This window comes from Coregonus clupeaformis, chromosome 1 (genome assembly GCF_020615455.1).
Source record: "Coregonus clupeaformis isolate EN_2021a chromosome 1, ASM2061545v1, whole genome shotgun sequence".
Classification (NCBI taxonomy): domain Eukaryota; kingdom Metazoa; phylum Chordata; class Actinopteri; order Salmoniformes; family Salmonidae; genus Coregonus; species Coregonus clupeaformis.
The window spans coordinates 73,976,762-73,999,121 of NC_059192.1; the positions used below are offsets into that span (position 1 = coordinate 73,976,762).

The 22,360-nt window shown below is 42.5% G+C and overlaps 1 protein-coding gene across 1 annotated transcript; it reads left to right on the top strand.

Moving 5' to 3' along the window:
* On the top strand, positions 1-18,336 carry LOC121584437 (SH3 domain-binding protein 1-like). Its single transcript, XM_041900321.1, has 18 exons — positions 1-251; positions 5,390-5,432; positions 9,134-9,238; positions 9,359-9,435; positions 9,519-9,630; positions 10,131-10,207; positions 10,582-10,669; positions 10,773-10,841; positions 10,953-11,043; positions 13,233-13,369; positions 13,528-13,636; positions 13,759-13,840; positions 13,957-14,037; positions 14,386-14,499; positions 14,813-14,910; positions 16,788-16,944; positions 17,078-17,433; positions 17,834-18,336. The coding sequence occupies exons 1-18, from the start codon at positions 205-207 to the stop codon at positions 18,088-18,090; spliced, it is 2,100 nt and encodes a 699-aa protein (XP_041756255.1). The 5' UTR covers positions 1-204; the 3' UTR covers positions 18,091-18,336.
* The last annotated feature ends 4,024 nt before the right edge of the window (positions 18,337-22,360 follow it).

The window sequence follows — 22,360 nt, forward strand, 5'->3', positions numbered from 1 at the left end:
GAACAGTCACATTTCCGAAACAAGAACGAATACTGCTGAATTACAGAGCCGCACACTCACAACACACACGGAAGAAAACCACTTGCAGTGGTGCCTGCTCAATGAAATATTACAGTCACTGACAAGGTGATACCTGACTGAAGTCCTGGCTTGAGTCAAGACAGAGGGATATTTTGTAAGAGGAGGGTTGACTCCTGTGTGACAATGCTGAAATCATTCAACCTCTTGAAGCAGTTAGGATCTGTGGGGAAGTAAGTACTTTCATGTGCCATTTTTGACTTTTTGTTTGTTTTTGGGGTTTATAAATGGTACAATAGCCTATTTCTGTTGATTCTAGTAGTTTTAGTACTACACTAGCTTTAACAGAAAATAGAGTTAACAATATAAAATGGGGAATACAATCATGAGTTAATGTACTTCTGTAACCAATGCTACATGTATCAAGTTTTGTGACAATCTAAACTCCAGTCTGGTTCTAGGTTTTAGACTTATTTTCACTGTGAGCACCTGTGTGTTGAAGGGAAACCTTTAGACAAGCTTTTGGTGAGTGGGGAGCTTGTTTGGAAGAGTCCGCTGAGTTCTGCGTAGGACAGGGTATCTTTGGTGTCTGAAGAAAATCACAGAGTTTGCCACCCTTAGTATGAAAGTAAGAAGTGGTGAGAAGAGTGGATAACTGTAATGTTTCATCTTGATGAGTGAGAGTTCAGTCATAACAATGAACAGTTGTTTTAGATAGTGTCACGGGCGAGATGACAAGTGCAGTGTGTGTAAATCATGTTTTACTTTGTGTGTGGCCTGTGACATAAAGGGTTAAAGTGTAAACTTGAGAGCACATCCCACAAGATTTCCCCTGTACCTCAAAAAGTCAACTGTGCCCCTGGCTGACCTTTGACCCAGTAATGTGACATTTACAAAAGCCAAATCTACATGTAATAATATGCCATTTAGCAGACGCTTTTATCCAAAGCGACTTACAGTCGTGCGTGCATACATTTTTTTTTGTGTATGGGTGGTCCCGGGGATCGAACCCACTACCTTGGCGTTACAAGCGCCGTGCTCTACCAGCTGAGCTACAGAGGACCACATGTGTATGTAGTATATTATGCTGTAGATTAGCTGAAATATGTAATTGGACACATCGGGTTGTTGATACCCACGCTATCCTGGCTGAGAGCTGAGGGTGTCTGCAGCAGGTTGCAACAGACCATGGAAGCTGTGTGTGTGCAGGCCTCTGTTCCACTGACGTGGGGTGGCAGGTAGCTTAGTGGTTAAGAGCGTTGTGCAAGTAACCGAAAGGTCGCTGGTTCTAATCCCTAAACCGACTAGGTGAAAAATCTGTTGATGTGCCCTTGAGCAAGGCATTTAACCCTAATTGCTACTGTAAGTCGCTCTGGATAAGAGCGTCTGCTAAAGGACTAAAATGTGTTTCAGACTATTTACAAGAACTGCTAACTAACAGGGCGGCGACACCAGTAGAGAGCTCTAACCGCTGTAGAGGAGCACTTACCTACACTCACTGACTGTAACTATAAAAACACCCAGACAGACACCTATGGACTTTTGTTAAGTTGAAGAAAATGCTTGAATGTAGAAACACTCCTCCAGCTATTCTAGAAAAAAATGTGTCCAGCTAGTGCTGTTGTAACAGGAAAGTTGAAATGAGAGTGAGTGACACAAAAGAGGGAACTTGCTCTTGATGTCATAGGTACTTTCACAAAGATGTTGGGGATTTCTCATGTTATAGGTTTCAATCAGAAGACACAAGTTCACATGTTCAGGTGCTAATCATGTGACCTGGCTGTGAACTGGGTTGGAGTTCAAGGCTACACCATAGCTGTTTCACTGCTATCAATCAGACTGCTCTCTAAGGGCCCAATTCAGACTTAGGAAATGTATGCCTTTCCTATGCACGCCTTTCCTACGCACTTCTCAGTATTTGGTATTCAGACTTACCTTCTGCTGGCGTGTAATTGGCTTTGCAGGCGTGGTTCCCTTGCGTGGGCTGAATGAATTTTGAATGAATCTTATGCAACTGCTAACCAACAGATTTTCTCATGGAGTTTTCATTCAATAGAGTTTTCCGTACATTTATCTTAAGCCATCCCTTTAAATACGGTGCACTTTTAATTATAATTTTGTCAACAGACTCACTAGAATACATCGAGAGAACGGCTTCAGAATATAGGGATCAATGAAAGGAAGCTAACTAAATATATTCTTCTCTGTTTCAGCACCAACTGATTTAAAAACACTAATCTTGTAGATTATTTAAGCACATTTTAGGGTTAGGAATGTATGTACAGTTGAAGTCGGAAGTTTACATACACTTAGGTTGGAGTCATTTAAACTTGTTTTTCAACCACTCCACAAATTTCTTGTTAACAAACTATAGATTTGGCAAGTCGGTTAGGACATCTACTTTGTGCATGACACAAGTAATTTTTCCAACAATTGTTTACAGACAGATTATTTCACTTATAATTCACTGTATCACAATTCCAGTGGGTCAGAAGTTTACATACACTAAGTTGACTGTGCCTTTAAACAGCTTGGAACATTCCAGAAAATGATGTCATGGCTTTAGAAGCTTCTGATAGGCTAATTGATTTGAGTCAATTGGAGGTGTAGCTGTGGATGTATTTCAAGGCCTACCTTCAAACTCAGTGCCTCTTTGCTTGACATCATGGGAAAATCAAAAGAAATCAGCCAAGACCTCAGAATTTTTTTTGTAGACCTCCACAAGTCTGGTTCATCCTTGGGAGCAATTTCCAAACGCCTGAAGGTATCACGTTCATCTGTACAAACAATAGTACGCAAGTATATACACCATGGGACCACGCAGCCGTCATACCGCTCAGGAAGGAGACGTGTTCTGTCTCTTAGAGATGAACGTACTTTGGTGCGAAAAGTGCAAATCAATCCCAGAAAAACAGCAAAGGACCTTGTGAAGATGCTGGAGGAAACAGGTACAAAAGTATCTATCTCCACAGTAAAACGAGTCCTATATCGTCATAACCTGAAAGGCCGCTCAGCAAGGAAGAAGCCACTGCTCCAAAACCGCCATAAAAAAGCCAGACTATGGTTTGCAACTACACATGGGGACAAAGATCGTACTTTTTGGAGAAATGGCCTCTGGTCTGATGAAACAAAAATAGAGCTGTTTGGCCATAATGACCATCGTTATGTTTGGAGGAAAAATGTGAACGCTTGCAAGCTGAAGAACACCATCCCAACCGTGAAGCACGGGGGTGGCAGCATCATGCTGTGGGGGTGCTTTGCTGCAGGAGGGACTGGTGCACTTCACAAAATAGATGGCATCATGAGGAAGGAAAATTATGTGGATTGAAGCAACATCTCAAGACATCAGTCAGGAAGTTAAAGCTTGATCGCAAATGGGTCTTCCAAATGGACAATGACCCCAAGCATACTTCCAAAGTTGTGGCAAAATGGCTTAAGGACAACAAAGTCAAGGTATTGGAGTGGCCATCACAAAGCCCTGACCTCAAACCTATAGAAAATGTGTGGGCAGAACTGAAAAAGCGTGTGCGAGCAAGGAGGCCTATAAACCTGACTCAGTTACACCAGCTCTGTCAGGAGGAATGGGCCAAAATTCACCCAACTTACTGTGAGAAGCTTGTGGAAGGCTACCCGAAACGTTTGATCAAAGTTAAACAATTGAAAGGCAATGCTACCAAATACTAATTGAGTGTATGTAAACTTCTGACCCACTGGGAATGTGATGAAAGAAATAAAAGCTGAAATAAATCATTCTCTCTACTATTATTCTGACATTTCACATTCTTAAAATAAAGTGGTGATCCTAACTGACCTAAAACAGGGATTTTTTACTAGTATTAAATGACAGGAATTGTGAAAAAAACGAGTTTAAATGTATTTGGCTAAGGTGTATGTAAACCTCCGACTTCAATTGTATGACTCATAAACAACAGGGTTGGAGAGCCTTTACGCTCTAAATATATTGATGAATCAAAATTACAGTGGTTTCATTAATCCTGAAAGTTGTCATATTCAAGTTCAATCCATGAAATATTGGAAGGTGAAAAAGTGTACAATAGGGGTTGAACAATAGTCCTATAAATCTACCCTAATCCTCACTAATCATGGAACTGTATGACAACGTGAACCATGCGCCAGGCTCCAGGTTTAAACTGCTATGTGTGGTCTGAGTTCCATAATGATTCAAATAGGCTACATGTCCCAAATTATTGCACAATGTTAGCCTAATATGATCCACTATTGCTAGCGACCCTCAGGAACAATTTACAAGGCCGTGACAGAGGAAAGAAAGGTAAACGGAATGGAATGGAATGATGCAAAATGTGGGCTACAAATTGAAGGAAACTAACACTAAAGTTAGTTATAAATGTATGTGGGTATTACTGACGGTGGCTTCCGATAGTGGCTAATATTTAACATGATACAAATTGCAAACTAAAACTGAGAAAAGGCCGGACATATAATTAAAACCTTATAAAACGCATAAATCAACTCTTTCTCTTTCTCTCTCTCTCTCTCTCTCTCTCTCTCTCTCTCTCTCTCTCTCTCTCTCTCTCTCTCTCTCTCTCTCTCTCTCTCTCTCTCTCTTTTTGTCTCTCTGTCTCTGTCTCTCTCTCTCAATTCAATTCAATTTCAATTTAAGGGCTTTATTGGCATGGATAACGTATGTTAACATTGCCAAAGCAAGTGAGTAAACAAAAGTGAATTAAACAATACATATTAACAGTAAACATTACACTCAGAAGTTCCAAAATAATATAATAATATAATATATTATGTATATATACAGTGTTGTAACAATGTGCAAATAGTTAAAGTACAAATGGGAAAATAAATAAACATAAATATGGGTTGTATTTACAATGGTGTTTGTACTAGGACCCCTGGGGTACTTGGCCTATCCACAGGGGGTACTTGAGAACACTCATGAGACCATAGGTTTACTGGTAAAATGCACATGAGGGGGTACTTCAGGGGTACTCCGGGCAAAATTTAGTTGCTGGTACAGTAAGCAAAAAAGGTTGGGAACCACTGAGTTATCTTGATAGGGTGAGGGGGGAGGGCCTTGGCGTGAGCAGTAGCCCTCATCAGCCAACTTCCCCTCCAACCCCCCCTCGCTGGCCTGCTACCTATCTAAACCACAGTAGCCCACACTCTCTAACTTTAGGATGTTGATCTCATCTAACTGACAGTGGAAGAGCTACATGTGTTCTAATCTCCCATAGAGCTGCACTTTGCTGCACTTTGCTGGACCACAGGAAGAGTAGCTGTTGCCTTGGCAGGAACTAATGGGGATCCATAATAAATGCACATACTGCAACACACTGCAACACAAATACAGCCTGAAAGCGTTTTTTATTCTGATCAACAGGTCACAGGATGCCACTGACCTTCTCACAGACGATCTGGTTATGGTGAGTTAAGGCTGATTATAAAGGGGAATAGAGGATCTGGATATGGTGAGTTAAGGCTGATTATAAAGGGGGATAGAGGCTCTGGTTATGGTGAGTTAAAGCTGATTATAAAGGGGGATAGAGGATCTGGTTATGGTGAGTTAAGGCTGATTATAAAGGGGGATAGAGGATCTGGTGATGGTGAGTTAAGGCTGATTATAAAGGGGGATAGAGGTACTGGTGATGGTGAGTTAAGGCTGATTATAAAGGGGGATAGATGATCTGTGATGGTGAGTTAAGGCTGATTATAAAGGGGGATAGAGGTACTGGTGATGGTGAGTTAAGGCTGATTATAAAGGGGGATAGAGGATCTGGTTATGGTGAGTTAAGACTGATTATAAAGGGGAATAGAGGATCTGGTTATGGTGAGTTAAGGTTGATTATAAAGGGGGATAGATGATCTGGTTATGGTGAGTTAAGGCTGATTATAAAGGGGGATAGAGGGTCTGGTTATGGTGAGTTAAGGCTGATTATAAAGGGGGGATAGAGGATCTGGTGATGGTGAGTTAAGGCTGATTATAAAGGGGGATAGAGGTACTGGTGATGGTGAGTTAAGGCTGATTATAAAGGGGGATAGAGGATCTGGTTATGGTGAGTTAAGGGTGATTATAAAGGGGGATAGAGTATCTGGTGATGGTGAGTTAAGGCTGATTATAAAGGGGGATAGAGGATATGGTGATGGTGAGTTAAGGCTGATTATAAAGGCGGATAGAGGCTCTGGTTTTGGTGAGTTAAGGCTGATTATAAAGGGGGATAGAGGATCTGGTGATGGTGAGTTAAGGATGATTATAAAGGGGGATAGAGGCTCTGGTTATGGTGAGTTAAGGCTGATTATAATGGGGGATAGAGGGTCTGGTTATGGTGAGTTAAGGCTGATTATAAAGGGGGCTAGAGGATCTGGTTATGGTGAGTTAAGGCTGATTATAAAGGGGAATAGAGGATCTGGTTATGGTGAGTTAAGGCTGATTATAAAGGGGGATAGAGGCTCTGGTTATGGTGAGTTAAAGCTGATTATAAAGGGGGATAGAGGATCTGGCTATGGTGAGTTAAGGCTGATTATAAAGGGGGATAGAGGTACTGGTGATGGTGAGTTAAGGCTGATTATAAAGGGGGATAGAGGATCTGGTTATGGTGAGTTAAGGCTGATTATAAAGGGGAATAGAGGATCTGGTTATGGTGAGTTAAGGTTGATTATAAAGGGGGATAGATGATCTGGTTATGGTGAGTTAAGGCTGATTATAAAGGGGGATAGAGGGTCTGGTTATGGTGAGTTAAGGCTGATTATAAAGGGGGATAGAGGATCTGGTGATGGTGAGTTAAGGCTGATTATAAAGGGGGATAGAGGTACTGGTGATGGTGAGTTAAGGCTGATTATAAAGGGGGATAGAGGATCTGGTTATGGTGAGTTAAGGGTGATTATAAAGGGGGATAGAGTATCTGGTGATGGTGAGTTAAGGCTGATTATAAAGGGGGATAGAGGATCTGGTGATGGTGAGTTAAGGCTGATTATAAAGGCGGATAGAGGCTCTGGTTTTGGTGAGTTAAGGCTGATTATAAAGGGGGATAGAGGATCTGGTGATGGTGAGTTAAGGATGATTATAAAGGGGGATAGAGGCTCTGGTTATGGTGAGTTAAGGCTGATTATAATGGGGGATAGAGGGTCTGGTTATGGTGAGTTAAGGCTGATTATAAAGGGGGATAGAGGATCTGGTTATGGTGAGTTAAGGCTGATTATAAAGGGGGATAGAGGTTCTAGTTATGGTGAGTTAATGGTGATTATAAAGGGGGTTAGAGTATCTGGTTATGGTGAGTTAAGGCTGTTTATAAAGGGGGTAGAGGACCTGGTTATGGTGAGTTAAGAGTGATTATAAAGGGGGCTAGAGTATCTGATTATGGTGAGTTAAGGCTGATTATAACGGGGGATAGAGGATTTGGTCATGGTGAGTTAAGGCTGATTATAAAAGGGGATAGAGGTGGCTCAGTTTACAACGTGAATAGTGAATAGATTTTTACCTACAGTGGGGGAAAAAAGTATTTAGTCAGCCACCAATTGTGCAAGTTCTCCCACTTAAAAAGATGAGAGAGGCCTGTAATGTTCATCATAGGTACACGTCAACTATGACAGACAAATTGAGATTTTTTTTCTCCAGATAATCACATTGTAGGATTTTTTATGAATTTATTTGCAAATTATGGTGGAAAATAAGTATTTGGTCACCTACAAACAAGCAAGATTTCTGGCTCTCACAGACCTGTAACTTCTTCTTTAAGAGGCTCCTCTGTCCACCACTCGTTACCTGTATTAATGGCACCTGTTTGAACTTGTTATCAGTATAAAAGACACCTGTCCACAACCCCAAACAGTCACACTCCAAACTCCACTATGGTCAAGACCAAAGAGCTGTCAAAGGACACCAGAAACAAAATTGTAGACCTGCACCAGGCTGGGTAGACTGAATCTGCAATAGGTAAGCAGCTTGGTTTGAAGAAATCAACTGTGGGAGCAATTATTAGGAAATGGAAGACATACAAGACCACTGATAATCTCCCTCGATCTGGGGCTCCACGCAAGATCTCACCCCGTGGGGTCAAAATGATCACAAGAACGGTGAGCAAAAATCCCAGAACCACACGGGGGGACCTAGTGAATGACCTGCAGAGAGCTGGGACCAAAGTAACAAAGCCTACCATCAGTAACACACTACGCCGCCAGGGACTCAAATCCTGCAGTGCAAGACGTGTCCCCCTGCTTAAGCCAGTACATGTCCAGGCCCGTCTGAAGTTTGCTAGAGTGCATTTGGATGATCCAGAAGAGGATTGGGAGAATGTCATATGGTCAGATGAAACCAAAATAGAACTTTTTGGTAAAAACTCAACTCGTCGTGTTTGGAGGACAAAGAATGCTGAGTTGCATCCAAAGAACACCATACCTACTGTGAAGCATGGGGGTGGAAACATCATGCTTTGGGGCTGTTTTTCTGCAAAGGGACCAGGACGACTGATCTGTGTAAAGGAAAGAATGAATGGGGCCATGTATCGTAAGATTTTGAGTGAAAACCTCCTTCCATCAGCAAGGGCATTGAAGATGAAACGTGGCTGGGTCTTTCAGCATGACAATGATCCCAAACACACCGCCCGGACAATGAAGGAGTGGCTTCGTAAGAAGCATTTCAAGGTCCTGGAGTGGCCTAGCCAGTCTACAGATCTCAACCCCATAGAAAATCTTTGGAGGGAGTTGAAAGTCCGTGTTGCCCAGCGACAGCCCCAAAACATCACTGCTCTAGAGGAGATCTGCATGGAGGAATGGGCCAAAATACCAGCAACAGTGTGTGAAAACCTTGTGAAGACTTACAGAAAACGTTTGACCTGTGTCATTGCCAACAAAGGGTATATAACAAAGTATTGAGAAACTTTTGTTATTGACCAAATACTTATTTTCCACCATAATGTGCAAATAAATGCATTACATTTTCTGGATTTTTTTTTCTCATTTTGTCTGTCATAGTTGTCGTGTACCTATGATGAAAATTACAGGCCTCTCTCATATTTTTAAGTGGGAGAACTTGCACAATTGGTGGCTGACTAAATACTTTTTTCCTCCACTGTAGCTAACACTGTGAACATAAGACACGCTCTATATCTGTCATTTTCATTGGCCTAAGGTGGAGCAGCGGGTGGAGCCAGCCAAGAAGGCAGCGCAGGTTATTCACAAGAAGCTGCTGGGCTGTCTGCAGAGTCAACTAGGGCTGGACACCGAGAGACGAACGGTAACGTCTCCTCTTTTTCACCTTTCATCCCTTCCCCTTGACTTGACTTCCCTCTGTTATGATTATCAATACAAAACTATCAATACAAAACTATCAATACAAAACTCTCTCTCTCTCCAGAAAAAACTCCCTCTCATGCTGCTGTCTGTTAGCATGGCGGAGAGCTTCAAAGACTTTGATGCAGACTCTTCTATCAGGTACTTTAAGTAACCAAACCATTTATTCATCATCCAAATTATCAGTCAAACATTAATCAATCAGTCTATTTCCTTCCTGATAGGAAAGTGTTGGAGATGTGTTGCTTCATGGAGAGCCATCTGGCCACAACGCTGGCTGACTTTGAGATGAAGCTGGAGAAGGAGGTTTTGGAGCCTCTCAATAAACTCAGTGAGGTAAGGGCTGCACGAGCACGAGGCTTTCAGACACTTTTGGAAGAAAATGAAAGTTTGTGATTATGTAGTATCACATAAAATAAAATAAAATCAAATACAATTGTATTTGTCACATGCGCCGAATACAACAGGTGTAGACCTTACTGTGAAATGCTTACCTACAAGCCCTTAGCCAACAATGCAGTTATTAAGAAGAATAAGAGTTGAGACAAATATTGACTAAATAAACTAAAGTAAAAAATAAAAGAGCAACAATAAAATAGCAATAATGAGGCTGTATACAGGGGGTACCGGTACCGAGTCAATGTGCGGGGGTACAGGTTAGTCGAGGTAATTGAGGTAATTTGTACATGTAGGTAGAGTTATTAAAGTGACTATGCATAGATGAACAGCGAGTAGCAGTAGCGTAAAGAAAGGGGGGGGGGGGTCAATGCAAATAGTCCAGGCAGCCATTTGATTAGCTGTTCAGCATATGAACACTAACTCTGTTTCATCTGTAGGAAGACCTTCCAGAGATTCTCAAAAACAAGAAGCAGTTTGCCAAACTCACAATGGACTGGAACAATGCACGCAACAAGTGGGTCACACATTCTGTGTGATTGAATTTAGCACTTTAAGATGTTTTATTGTCACATACACCGGATAGGTGACAGACCCTATATGTTCCAGAACAGTGGAGGCTGATGGAAGGAGCTATAGGAGGACGGGCTCATTATAATAGCTGGAATGGAATTATTGGAACGGAGTCTAACGTGGTTTCAATATGTTTGATACCGTTCCATTTATTACATTCCAGCCAATACAATGAGCCCGTCCTCCTATAGCTCCTCCCACCAGCCTCCTCTGTTCCAGACAGTTCATAGTTCCTTTATACATCTATAATAACTACCTTTAATCAGTATCTCCATTGTGTCCTCTGGCTTCTGATCATGGATGACTTTGCCCCTTCAGGTCCCAGGCCAGTACGGGCCCTCAGGCAAAGCAGGACGGGCTGAAAGAGGAGGTGGAGGAGGCCTGGAGGAAACTGGAGAGCATCAAGGTCACTCCTATTATGTGTGTTACTGTTTAAGACTTTGTGGTTTTATGGGGTAGTTTCAGCCTCTTACATATGAACTGTTGGTGTGGCTATTCGTTCTCTGCAGGACCAATACTCTGCAGATCTCTATCACTTTGCCACTAAAGAAGAGGCCTATGCCAGCTACTTCATTCGTGTGAGTGTGGCCTGCTAATTGTCCTCTCTTTCAAGCTGTGTTTGACTTTTGTTCATTATCATGTGCTATTAGGAATTAGAATTGATAAGTGCCGGGTTTGTGCCCTCTCAGCTGCTGGAACTACAAGCAGAACATCATAAGAATTCCTATGACTTCCTGGAACGAAACATCACTGAGCTAAAAGAGAGCCACAGTCAAACAGGTGAATAGTGTGTATGTACAGTGGGGAAAAAAAGTATTTAGTCAGCCACCAATTGTGCAAGTTCTCCCACTTAAAAAGATGAGAGAGGCCTGTAATTTTCATCATAGGTACACGTCAACTATGACAGACAAAATGAGGAAAAAAATTCCTGAAAATCACATTGTAGGATTTTTTATGAATGTATTTGCAAATTATGGTGGAAAATAAGTATTTGGTCAATAACAAAAGTTTCTCAATACTTTGTTATATACCCTTTGTTGGCAATGACACAGGTCAAACGTTTTCTGTAAGTCTTCACAAGGTTTTCACACACTGTTGCTGGTATTTTGGCCCATTCCTCCATGCAGATCTCCTCTAGAGCAGTGATGTTTTGGGGCTGTCGCTGGGCAACACGGACTTTCAACTCCCCTCCAAAGATTTTCTATGGGGTTGAGATCTGGAGACTGGCAAGGCCACTCCAGGACCTTGAAATGCTTCTTACGAAGCCACTCCTTCGTTGCCCGGGCGGTGTGTTTGGGATCATTGTCATGCTGAAAGACCCAGCCACGTTTCATCTTCAATGCCCTTGCTGATGGAAGGAGGTTTTCACTCAAAATCTCACGATACATGGCCCCATTCATTCTTTCCTTTACACGGATCAGTCGTCCTGGTCCCTTTGCAGAAAAACAGCCCCAAAGCATGATGTTTCCACCCCCATGCTTCACAGTAGGTATGGTGTTCTTTGGATGCAACTCAGCATTCTTTGTCCTCCAAACACGACGAGTTGAGTTTTTACCAAAAAGTTCTATTTTGGTTTCATCTGACCATATGACATTCTCCCAATCCTCTTCTGGATCATCCAAATGCACTCTAGCAAACTTCAGACGCTCCTGAGTGGCGCAGTGGTCTAAGGCACTGCATCGCAGTGCTAACTGTGCCACTAGAGATCCTGGTTCGAATCCAGGCTCTGTCGCAGCCGGCCGCGACCGGGAGACTCATGGGCGGCGCACAATTGGCCCAGAGTCGTCCAGGGTAGGGGAGGGAATGGCCGGCAGGGATGTAGCTCAGTTGGTAGAGCATGGCGTTTGCAGCGCCAGGGTTGTGGGTTCGATTCCCACGGGGGGCCAGTATAAAAAAAAATATATATGTATTCACTAACTGTAAGTCGCTCTGGATAAGAGCGTCTGCTAAATGACTAAAATGTAAATGTACTGGCTTAAGCAGGGGGACATGTCTGGCACTGCAGGATTTGAGTCCCTGGCGGCGTAGTGTGTTACTGATGGTAGGCTTTGTTACTTTGGTCCCAGCTCTCTGCAGGTCATTCACTAGGTCCCCCCATGTGGTTCTGGGATTTTTGCTCACTGTTCTTGTGATCATTTTGACCCCGCGGGGTGAGATCTTGCGTGGAGCCCCAGATCGAGGGAGATTATCAGTGGTCTTGTATGTCTTCCATTTCCTAATAATTGCTCCCACAGTTGATTTCTTCAAACCAAGCTGCTTACCTATTGCAGATTCAGTCTACCCAGCCTGGTGCAGGTCTACAATTTTGTTTCTGGTGTCCTTTGACAGCTCTTTGGTCTTGGCCATAGTGGAGTTTGGAGTGTGACTGTTTGAGGTTGTGGACAGGTGTCTTTTATACTGATAACAAGTTCAAACAGGTGCCATTAATACAGGTAACGAGTGGAGGACAGAGGAGCCTCTTAAAGAAGAAGTTACAGGTCTGTGAGAGCCAGAAATCTTGCTTGTTTGTAGGTGACCAAATACTTATTTTCCACCATAATTTGCAAATAAATTCATTAAAATTCCTACAATGTGATTTTCTGGATATTTTTTTCTCAATTTGTCTGTCATAGTTGACGTGTACCTATGATGAAAATTACAGGTCTCTCTCATCTTTTTAAGTGGGAGAACTTGCACTATTGGTGGCTGACTAAATACTTTTTTTCCCCACTGTATGTATGTATGTATGTATGTATGTATGTACAGTACCAGTCAAAAGTTTGGACACACCTACTCATTCAAGGGTTTTTCTTTATTTTAACTATTTTCTACATTGTAGAATAATAGTGAAGACATCAAAACTATGAAATAACACATATGGAATCATGTAGTAACCAAAAAAGTGTTAAACAAATCAAAAAATTTTTTTTTTTTGAGATTCTTCAAATAGCCACCCTTTGCCAGTGTGTCACCAGTATATGTTAACACAGACTCCCAGAAGAACAACTCTAGGGGGAAGGTATACGGGGAGCCCCTGCTGACTCACCTGTACGACAGCGGCAGGGAGATCGCTGTTCCCATCCAGGAGTGTGTTCACATGCTGCTGCACACCGGCATGAGGGAGGAGGTGAGGACTGTGATTATTCATCTACTACATGGTATTCATGTGAATGGGATATTATTAATTAACTGAGCAGGTGAAAGGACTCTGTAGCCAGTCTACGATAATGTTTGCCCTCCTGGATAAAATCGGTCTCTATCTCTCTCCCTCCGACTCTCTCCCAGGGTCTGTTTCGTCTGGCAGCAGCAGCCTCGGTAGTGAAGAGACTGAAGAGCAGTCTGGATGGAGGGGTCGTGAACCACAGCAAGTTCACTGACCCTCACGCAGTCGCAGGTCAGAGAGAATGTCCCTGTTGACAGTACTCCTTATTTAAGGTTTTCAAGTTTCAAATGTGTTTACTTGATAGTACAACAACACGTAGGCATTAAGCAGCATCTTCTGTTTTTTCCATGTAGGGGCTTTGAAAAGCTACCTGAGAGAGCTGCCTGAACCCCTCATGACCTTTGAACTCTACAATGATTGGTTTCAAGCAGCAGGGTAAGGTCCTTGATTGGTCTACATCTTAGAAGCATACAGTTCATAGTGTCTTTATATCATTTCTCTCTAATTTCTCCTCATCAAACGTCTCTCTGCCTGTCCCCGTCTTTATTTAGGGAGAAAGAACTGACAGACAAACTTGAGCAGTTTAAAATTGTGCTGAAGAAGTTACCATCAGAAAACTACAACAACCTCCGGTACATAGCTCTCTCAGATCTTGACCAGTGGAGGCTGCTGAGGGGAGGACTGCTCATAATAATGGCTGGAACGGAGCAAATGGAATGGCAACAAACCATGTGTTTGATGTATTTGATACCATTCCACCAATTCCGCTCCAGCCATTACCACGAGTCCGTCCTCCCCAATTAAGGTGTCACCAACTTCCTGTGATCTTGATAGATTCCTGTGTGAAGTTATAAACACTCAAGAATGATGCAGGAAGCCACCTCTTCCTCTCTCTCTCTGTCTCTCTCTCTCTCTCTGTCTCTCTCTCTCTCTCTGTCTCTCTCTCTCTCTCTGTCTCTCTCCCCCCTCCCCTCTATTAGGTATCTGGTACAGTTCCTGTCGTGTCTGTCAGAGCAGCAGGCGATAAACAGGATGAGTCCCAGTAACATTGCCATAGTACTGGGTCCCAACCTGCTGTGGCCTCGCATGGAGGGGTGGGTACTACTGACATGCTGACAGAGAGAGGAAACTGAACCACACTGTCTATCTATCTATCTGTCTGTCATAATAGCCCTATGTCTCAGTGTTGTTCCTGATGTTACTTTCTATTGTTGCGTGGTTGTTATTAATCTGATTAGGTCTCTGTTTAACTGTCTCTGTGTTATTTAGTACTTGACTTTAACCTGTTTCTTTCTTTCTTTCTTTCTTTCCTCCCTCTCTCTTTGTCTTACTTCAATTTTCCTCTCCTCCGTCCAATTCTGTACCGTCATCTATTTTTCTCAATTTTCCTCTCTCCCTCTCTCTCAGGGAGGCAGCGTTGTTGGACATGGCGTCTGCCTCCTCTGTCCAGGTGGTGGCGGTGGTTGAGCCTCTCATAAAATACTCAAGCAGCCTGTTTCCAGAAGGTACACCTTCAATGTTCTGTTTACGTGTGTTCCAGGGAGGAGCACTGGGAGTCCTTTAAGTGATGAGTTGGTTTGCATGACATTTGTGGAAGTTAGCCACTAGATGGTACCTGAGCGAGCTGCTTGAATGCCTTATGGATAGTATTTTAACTTTTTATTCATTCACCACTGATGTTTGTCTTACTACAGTGGCTTGCGAAAGTATTCACCCCCCTTGGCATTTTTCCTATTTTGTTGCCTTACAACCTGGAATTCAAATGGATTTTTGGGGGGTTTGTATCATTTGATTTACACAACATGCCTACCACTTTGAAGATGCAAAATATTATTTATTGTGAAACAAACAAGAAATAAGACAAAAAAACTGAAAACATGAGTGTGCATAACTATTCGCCCCCCAAAGTCAATACTTTGTAGAGCCACCCTTTGCAGCAATTACAGCTGCAAGTATCTTGGGGTGTGTCTCTATAAGCTTGGCACATCTAGCCACTGGGATTTTTGCCCATTCTTCAAGGCAAAACTGCTCCAGCTACTTCAAGTTGGATGGGTTCCGCTTGTGTACAGCAATCTTTAAGTCATACCACAGATTCTCAATTGGATTGAGGTCTGGGCTTTGACTAGGCCATTCCAAGACATTTAAATGTTTCCCCTTAAACCACTCGAGTGTTGCTTTAGCAGTATGCTTAGGGTCATTGTCCTGCTGGAAGGTGAACCTCCGTCCCAGTCTCAAATCTCTGGAAGACTGAAACAGGTTTCCCTCAAGAATGTCCCTGTATTTAGCGCCATCCATCATTCCTTCAATTCTGACCAGTTTCCCAATCCCTGCCGATTAAAAACATCCCCACAGCATGATGCTGCCACCACCATGCTTCACTATGGGGATGGTGTTCTCGGGGTGATGAGAGGTGTTGGGTTTGCGCCAGACATAGAGTTTTCCTTGATGGCCAAAAAGCTAAATTTGAGTCTCATCTGACCAGAGTACCTTCTTCTATATGTTTGGGGAATCTCCCACATGCCTTTTGGCGAACACCAAATGTGTTTGCTTCTTTTTTTCTTTAAGCAATGGCTTTTTTCTGGCCACTCTTCCATAAAGCCCAGCTCTGTGGAGTGTACGGCTTAAAGTGGTCTTATGGACAGATACTCCAATCTCCGCTGTGGAGCTTTGCAGCTCCTTCAAGGTTATCTTTGGTCTCTTTGTTGCCTCTCTGATTAATGCCCTCCTTGCCTGGTACGTGAGTTTTGGTGGGCGGCCCTCTCTTGGCAGGTTTGTTGTGGTGCCATATTCTTTCAATTTTTTAATAATGGATTTAATGGTGCTCCGTGGAATGTTCAAAGTTTCTGATATTTTTTTATAACCCAACCCTGATCCGTACTTCTCCACAACTTTGTCCCTGACCTGTTTGGAGAGCTCCTTGGACTTCATGGTGTTGCAGACTCTGGGGCCTTTCAGAACAGGTGTATATATACTGAGATCATGTGACAGATCATGTGCACACAGGTGGACTTTATTTAACTAATTATGTGACTTCTGAAGGTAATTGGTTGCACCCGATCTTATTTAGGGGCTTCATAGCAAAGGGGGTGAATACATATGCACGCACCACTTTTCCGTTAATGATTTTTTAGAATGTTTTGAAACAAGTTATTTTTTTCAATTCACTTCACGAATTTGGACTATTTTGTGTATGTCCATTACATGAAATAAAAATAAAAATCCATTTAAATTACAGGTTGTAATGCAACAAAATAGGAAAAACGCCAAGGGGGATGAATACTTTTGCAAGGCACTGTATGTTGAACTAAGCTAGGTAGGTCTATGGATTTTTTTTAATGCAAAATGGTTTCTCAGAGTAGGCCTATGTTGTGTTCCTTTCCAGAGGTGGACTTTGAGATTCCGGAACTTCCTGGGGTCTCAGATTTGACCTTGTCAGAACCTCAACCCTCAGAGTCTGGAAAAGAGAAGCTTGCCAGAACTACCTCCTGCTCTTCCTCCTGCTCTTCCTCTTCTCATCCCCCTCTCTGTAAAACACTTAGGTACAGCACACACAGACGGAACAGGAAGGAAACATTGCCAATAGTCATTAATAAAGGCATTTGAACAGAGTTTTATTTGTTCACTTTTTAATTATAACAGTGTGTTATCTAACACCGACCATCTCCTCCTCAGCTCAGCGTCACAGGACAGTGGAGGTCTATTAATCTTCAAGTCAGGCTCCATTGGTCATAGAACCACGACCTGGGGGAACCAGGCCTCAGACCCACCAGGCTCAACCCCACTTACCCCTACCCAAGTTCAGACCCAGAGCACGTCCCCCGTCTCAAGCCCAACACTGGTTCACCACACATCCCCACTACCCAGCCCTAAACTGGATCCTGGCCCAACCCTGGTTCCTTCCCCACCACCGGTGTCTGTCTGTATTCCGACCCAGAAGCAGAGCCCTGAACCAGGATCACTAGAACCCATCATTGAGGCCCCACCGGACTCCCCCAAAGCTATACTGAAGATCACCTCACCATACAAACGTAGGTGACCCTCCACGGCCGTCCATGACATGCTAACGGTGCATAGTAAAACACAGAACTCATGTGGTAGCTAGCTAACGCTCTCTATTGACAGTGCTGAAGTCATCCATAGAGCTCATGTGATGTGTCACGGTCCACCCCAGCATAAGTGGCAAACAACTGCCCCACGTTAGTACACAGGAAGCCCACGTTCCACCGCAGCAGTGGCCAAAATAACCAACGGCTTCTAATGACAAAACTGTTGCAATAAATAACTGTTGCACTACCACAACCAACAGTTTTAGTTTCAAGTACATGTAAAGACAAATACTCTAATATAATAATGCACATCTATAGTCCCAATAAGACGTATCCTCAACCAATCCTCAACACTGAACTACCCATTTCTCTTTTTTCACAGCAAGGAGATCCTTCTTTCAACACAAGCCGTCCATCCCGGGTAAAGAGCAGGTAGTCGCTACATACTCCAAACCCAGGACCCCAGCACCTCCGGCCCCAGCAGAGGCACCCAAAACCCAGCCACAACCTGCACCCAAGCCCCTAACTCCGGTCCTGAAGAAGGCCCCAAACAAAAAGGGTGCAATTAGGCCCCCCCAAATCCCACCACCCAAGCCACCAGTACTGGAGAGCAAACAGGTGACCTCTATAGCGCAATGATGAAGTAGAGATATAGAGTATCATCTAAGCTTGTGTAAATACATTTTCTTATGCTTTAGGTACAAATGTAGACTGTAACCTGACATTTGGTGTAACCTTGTTTGGGTTGCGTATCAAGGCCAGAGATGTATTGGGCTTCTGCAGCCGGGTTCCACTCTTACAGAAAAAATGCTTTGTAGTTTGAGCGCTACCATACAGTTTCTTCAGAAAGTATTCACACCCCTTGACCTTTTCCACGTTGTGTTACAGCCTGAATTTAAAATGGATTACATTTAGATTATTTTGTCACCGGCCTACACACAATACCCCACAATGTCAAAGTGGAATTCTGTTTTTCCAAATTGTTCCAAATTAATTACAAATGAAAAGCTGAAATGTCTTGAGTCAGTAAGTATTCAACCCCTTTGTTATGGCAAGCCTAAATAAGTTCAGGAGTAGAAATGTGCTTAACAAGTCACATACAGTGCTTTGCAAAAGTATTCATCCCCCTTGGCGTTTTTCCTATTTTGTTGCAATACAACCTGTAATTTAAATGGATTTTTATTTGGATTTAATGTAATGGACATACACAAAATAGTCCAAATTGGTGAAGTGAAATGAAAAAAATAACTTGTTTAAAAAAAATCTAAAAAATAAATAACGGAGAAATTGGTGCGTGCAAATGTATTTACCCCCTTTGCTATGAAGCCCCTAAATAAGATCTGGTGCAACCAATTATCTTCAGAAGTCACATAATTAGTAAAATAAAGTCCACCTGTGTGCAATCTAAGTGTCACATGATCTGTCACATGATCTCAGTATATATACACCTGTTCTGAAAGGCCCCAGAGTCTGCAACACCACTAAGCAAGGGGCACCACCAAGCAAGCGGCACCATGAAGACCAAGGAGCTCTCCAAACAGGTCAGGGACAAAGTTGTGGAGAAGTAAAGATCAGGGTTGAGTTATAAAAAAATATCTGAAACTTTTAACATCCCACGGAACACCATTAAATCCATTATTAAAAAATGGAAAGAATATGGCACCACAGCAAACCTGCCAAGAGAGGGCCGCCCACCAAAACTCACGGACCAGGCAAGGAGGGCATTAATCAGAGAGAAAACAAAGAGACCAAATATAACCCTGAAGGAGCTGCAAAGCTCCACAGCGGAGATATCTTCCATAGGACCACTTTAAGCCGTACACTCCACAGAGCTGGGCTTTATGGAAGCGTGGCCAGAAAAAAGCCATTGCTAAAAGAAAAAAGAAGCAAACACGTTTGGTGTTCGCCAAAAGGCATGTGGGAGACTCCCCAAATATATAGAAGAAGGTACTCTGGTCAGATGAGACTCAAATTTAGCTTTTTGGCCATCAAGGAAAACACTATGTCTGGCGCAAACCCAACACCTCTCATCACCCCAAGAACACCATCCCCACAGTGAAGCATGGTGGTGGCAGAATCATGCTGTGGGGATGTTTTTCATCGGCAGGGATTGGGAAACTGGTCAGAATTGAAGGAATAATGGATAGCGCTAAATACAGGGACATTCTTGAGGGAAACCTGTTTCAGTCTTCCAGAGATTTGAGACTGGGACGGAGGTTCACCTTCCAGCAGGACAATGACCCTAAGCATACTGCTAAAGCAACACTCGAGTGGTTTAAGGGGAAACATTTAAATGTCTTGGAATGGCCTAGTCAAAGCCCAGACCTCAATCCAATTGAGAATCTGTGGTATGACTTAAAGATTGCTGTACACCAGCGGAACCCATCCAACTTGAAGGAGCTGGAGCAGTTTTGCCTTGAGGAATAGGCAAAAATCCCAGTGGCTAGATGTGCCAAGCTTATAGAGACATACCCCAAGAGACTTGCAGCTGTAATTGCTGCAAAAAGTAGGTTTTACAAAGTATTGACTTTGGGGGGGGTGAATAGATATGCACGCTCAAGTTTTCAGTTTTTTTGTATTATTTCACCATTTTTTTTTATTTTGCATCTTCAAAGTGGTAGGCATGTTAAGCACATCAATTGATACAAACCCCCCCCAAAATCCATTTAATTCCAGTTTGTAAGGCAACAAAAAAGGAAAAATGCCAAGGGGGGTGAATACTTTCGCAAGCCACTGTAACAAGTTGCATGGACTCACTCTGGGTGCAATAATAGTGTTTAACATGATTTTTGAATGAGTACCTCATCTCTGTACCCAACACATGCAATTATCTGTAAGGTCCCTCAGTCGAGCAGTGAATTTCAAACACAGATTCAACCACAAAGACCAGGGAGGTTTTCCAATGCCTCGCAAAGAAGGGCACCTATTGGTAGATGCAGTGGCGGCTCCTGAAAAAATTCTCAGGGGGGGGCAATTTTTCTGATGATTTAGGTGACCTACACACATTTTAAAAAAGATATGTCCAGCAACAACATGAAGACAGGGGCAGCATATAAGTCAATACTGATATACACATTACTTGCTTCAAAAAGGCCTCATGGTTGAATTGGAAATATGTGCACCTGAGCATAATTCACAACAAGCAAGCAGGAGCTTTTGATAGAGGCTACTGAAAACATTGATGCAAGTTATTGGTAATAAGAAATTTTTATAGACTTCCATATTCTGCCCTCTTGTATAGATTTGTGAAAATGAACAGTGATAGACATTTTGCCTGAAAACAGAATTTGAAAATAATTTCTAGAAAAGGTAAACACAGCTTTCTGTATGGCTTTGTAAAAATGAACAACCATATTCTGGCCAATTGTATAGATTTGTAAATATGAACAACCATATTCTGGCCAATTGTATAGATTTGTAAAAATGAACATGAACAGATTTTATTTATTTTTTTACTTTTTTAAAAATGAAAAATAACTATTTTAAACAACATCAACTGTGAACTGATTTGGGCGTGTGTGTGTTAAAGAGACAGACAGGGAGGGACAAAGAGAGAGAGAGGCTACATTACTTGTACTGAAACTGTTCTAGCTTGCTGCATGATCAAATTCAGCTGATGCGCATAGCAATGCACGTAATGGGCATTCTTGAAATGATCACGCACCTTTTGCTGCACACCAGCCTTCTCTCACCTCATCACACTGGCTCCATCGTAAGCTTGCGCAATGAGTTTGACTTTCTCGTCGTCGGCAAAAGACCGTTCAGTCTCTCCAAAAGCACACTGGCGATTGAGACTGAGGTTGATTCCGAGATGGGAAGGAACTCAAAAAAGCGCTCCTGCACTTTGTGGTTGCTATCTATGTACCTCAGCACAAGCACCAGCTGTGTCTGTGTAGAAACGTCCGTGGTCTCGTCAGCTTGGATAGCTACGAAGTTCGCCGACTTCACCTCCTCCACAATATGTTCCCTCATGACCGCTAGCATACACTCCAGTAGCTCGTTTTGAATGGTCTTTGATGTGCCCTTGAAAACTTTAGCATTTTTAAGATGGTCATCAAACACCTCATCTAATTGTGCCACAAAGTTGACAAGTCCAAGAAAAATACCAGGGTTGGTGGAGCCCTCAGTTTCATCTTTGCCTCGCAAAGCTAGCCATCTTGACAGTTGTACGTGAATTGATTGACGCTGCTACCCGCTCTTTTCTTAGTTATGTTCATGGTTACTTATATTACGTATGACGTAAGTGCAAGCCCTCCCGGAACCCATAGAGATTGTATTGAAAGCTCTGATATTTGAAAAAATATATATTTTACATGATAGTCTATGAGAGACTCCTGGGCGATTTTCAACCTGACTGAAATCGCCCAAAAGGGGCGGGGCCATTTGAAGCACGACTTTAGCCTGATTGGACATTTAGTGGCAGATCAGACGTCTATATTAGAACACTGAAAACTACTGTTGCCGTGATATAATTGATTAGAAAAAAAATCCCTTCCTTTTCCCGTTTGGCAGTGCGTCGCCCATATCGCCCTAATGAACACACCGCCCCTGGGTAGATGGGTAAAAATAAAAAAAAGCAAACATGCCAAAGGTTATTCTACAAAGTATTGACTCGGGTGTGAATACTTATGTAAATTCGATATTTCTGTATTTAATTTTCAATCATTTGCAAACATTTCTAAAAACATATTTTCACTTTGTCATTATGGGGTATTGTGTGTAGATGGGTGAGATAAAAAATTATATATTTAATCCATTTTGAATTCAGGCTGTAACACAACAAAATGTGGAATAAGTCGAGGGGTGTGAATACTTTCTGAAGGCACTGTATTATGTGTTGTGATTTATTTAGTGCTGTTTTGTATTACAGTATGTTTTCAGACATGTAAATAAAGTGTTAATGCCCATG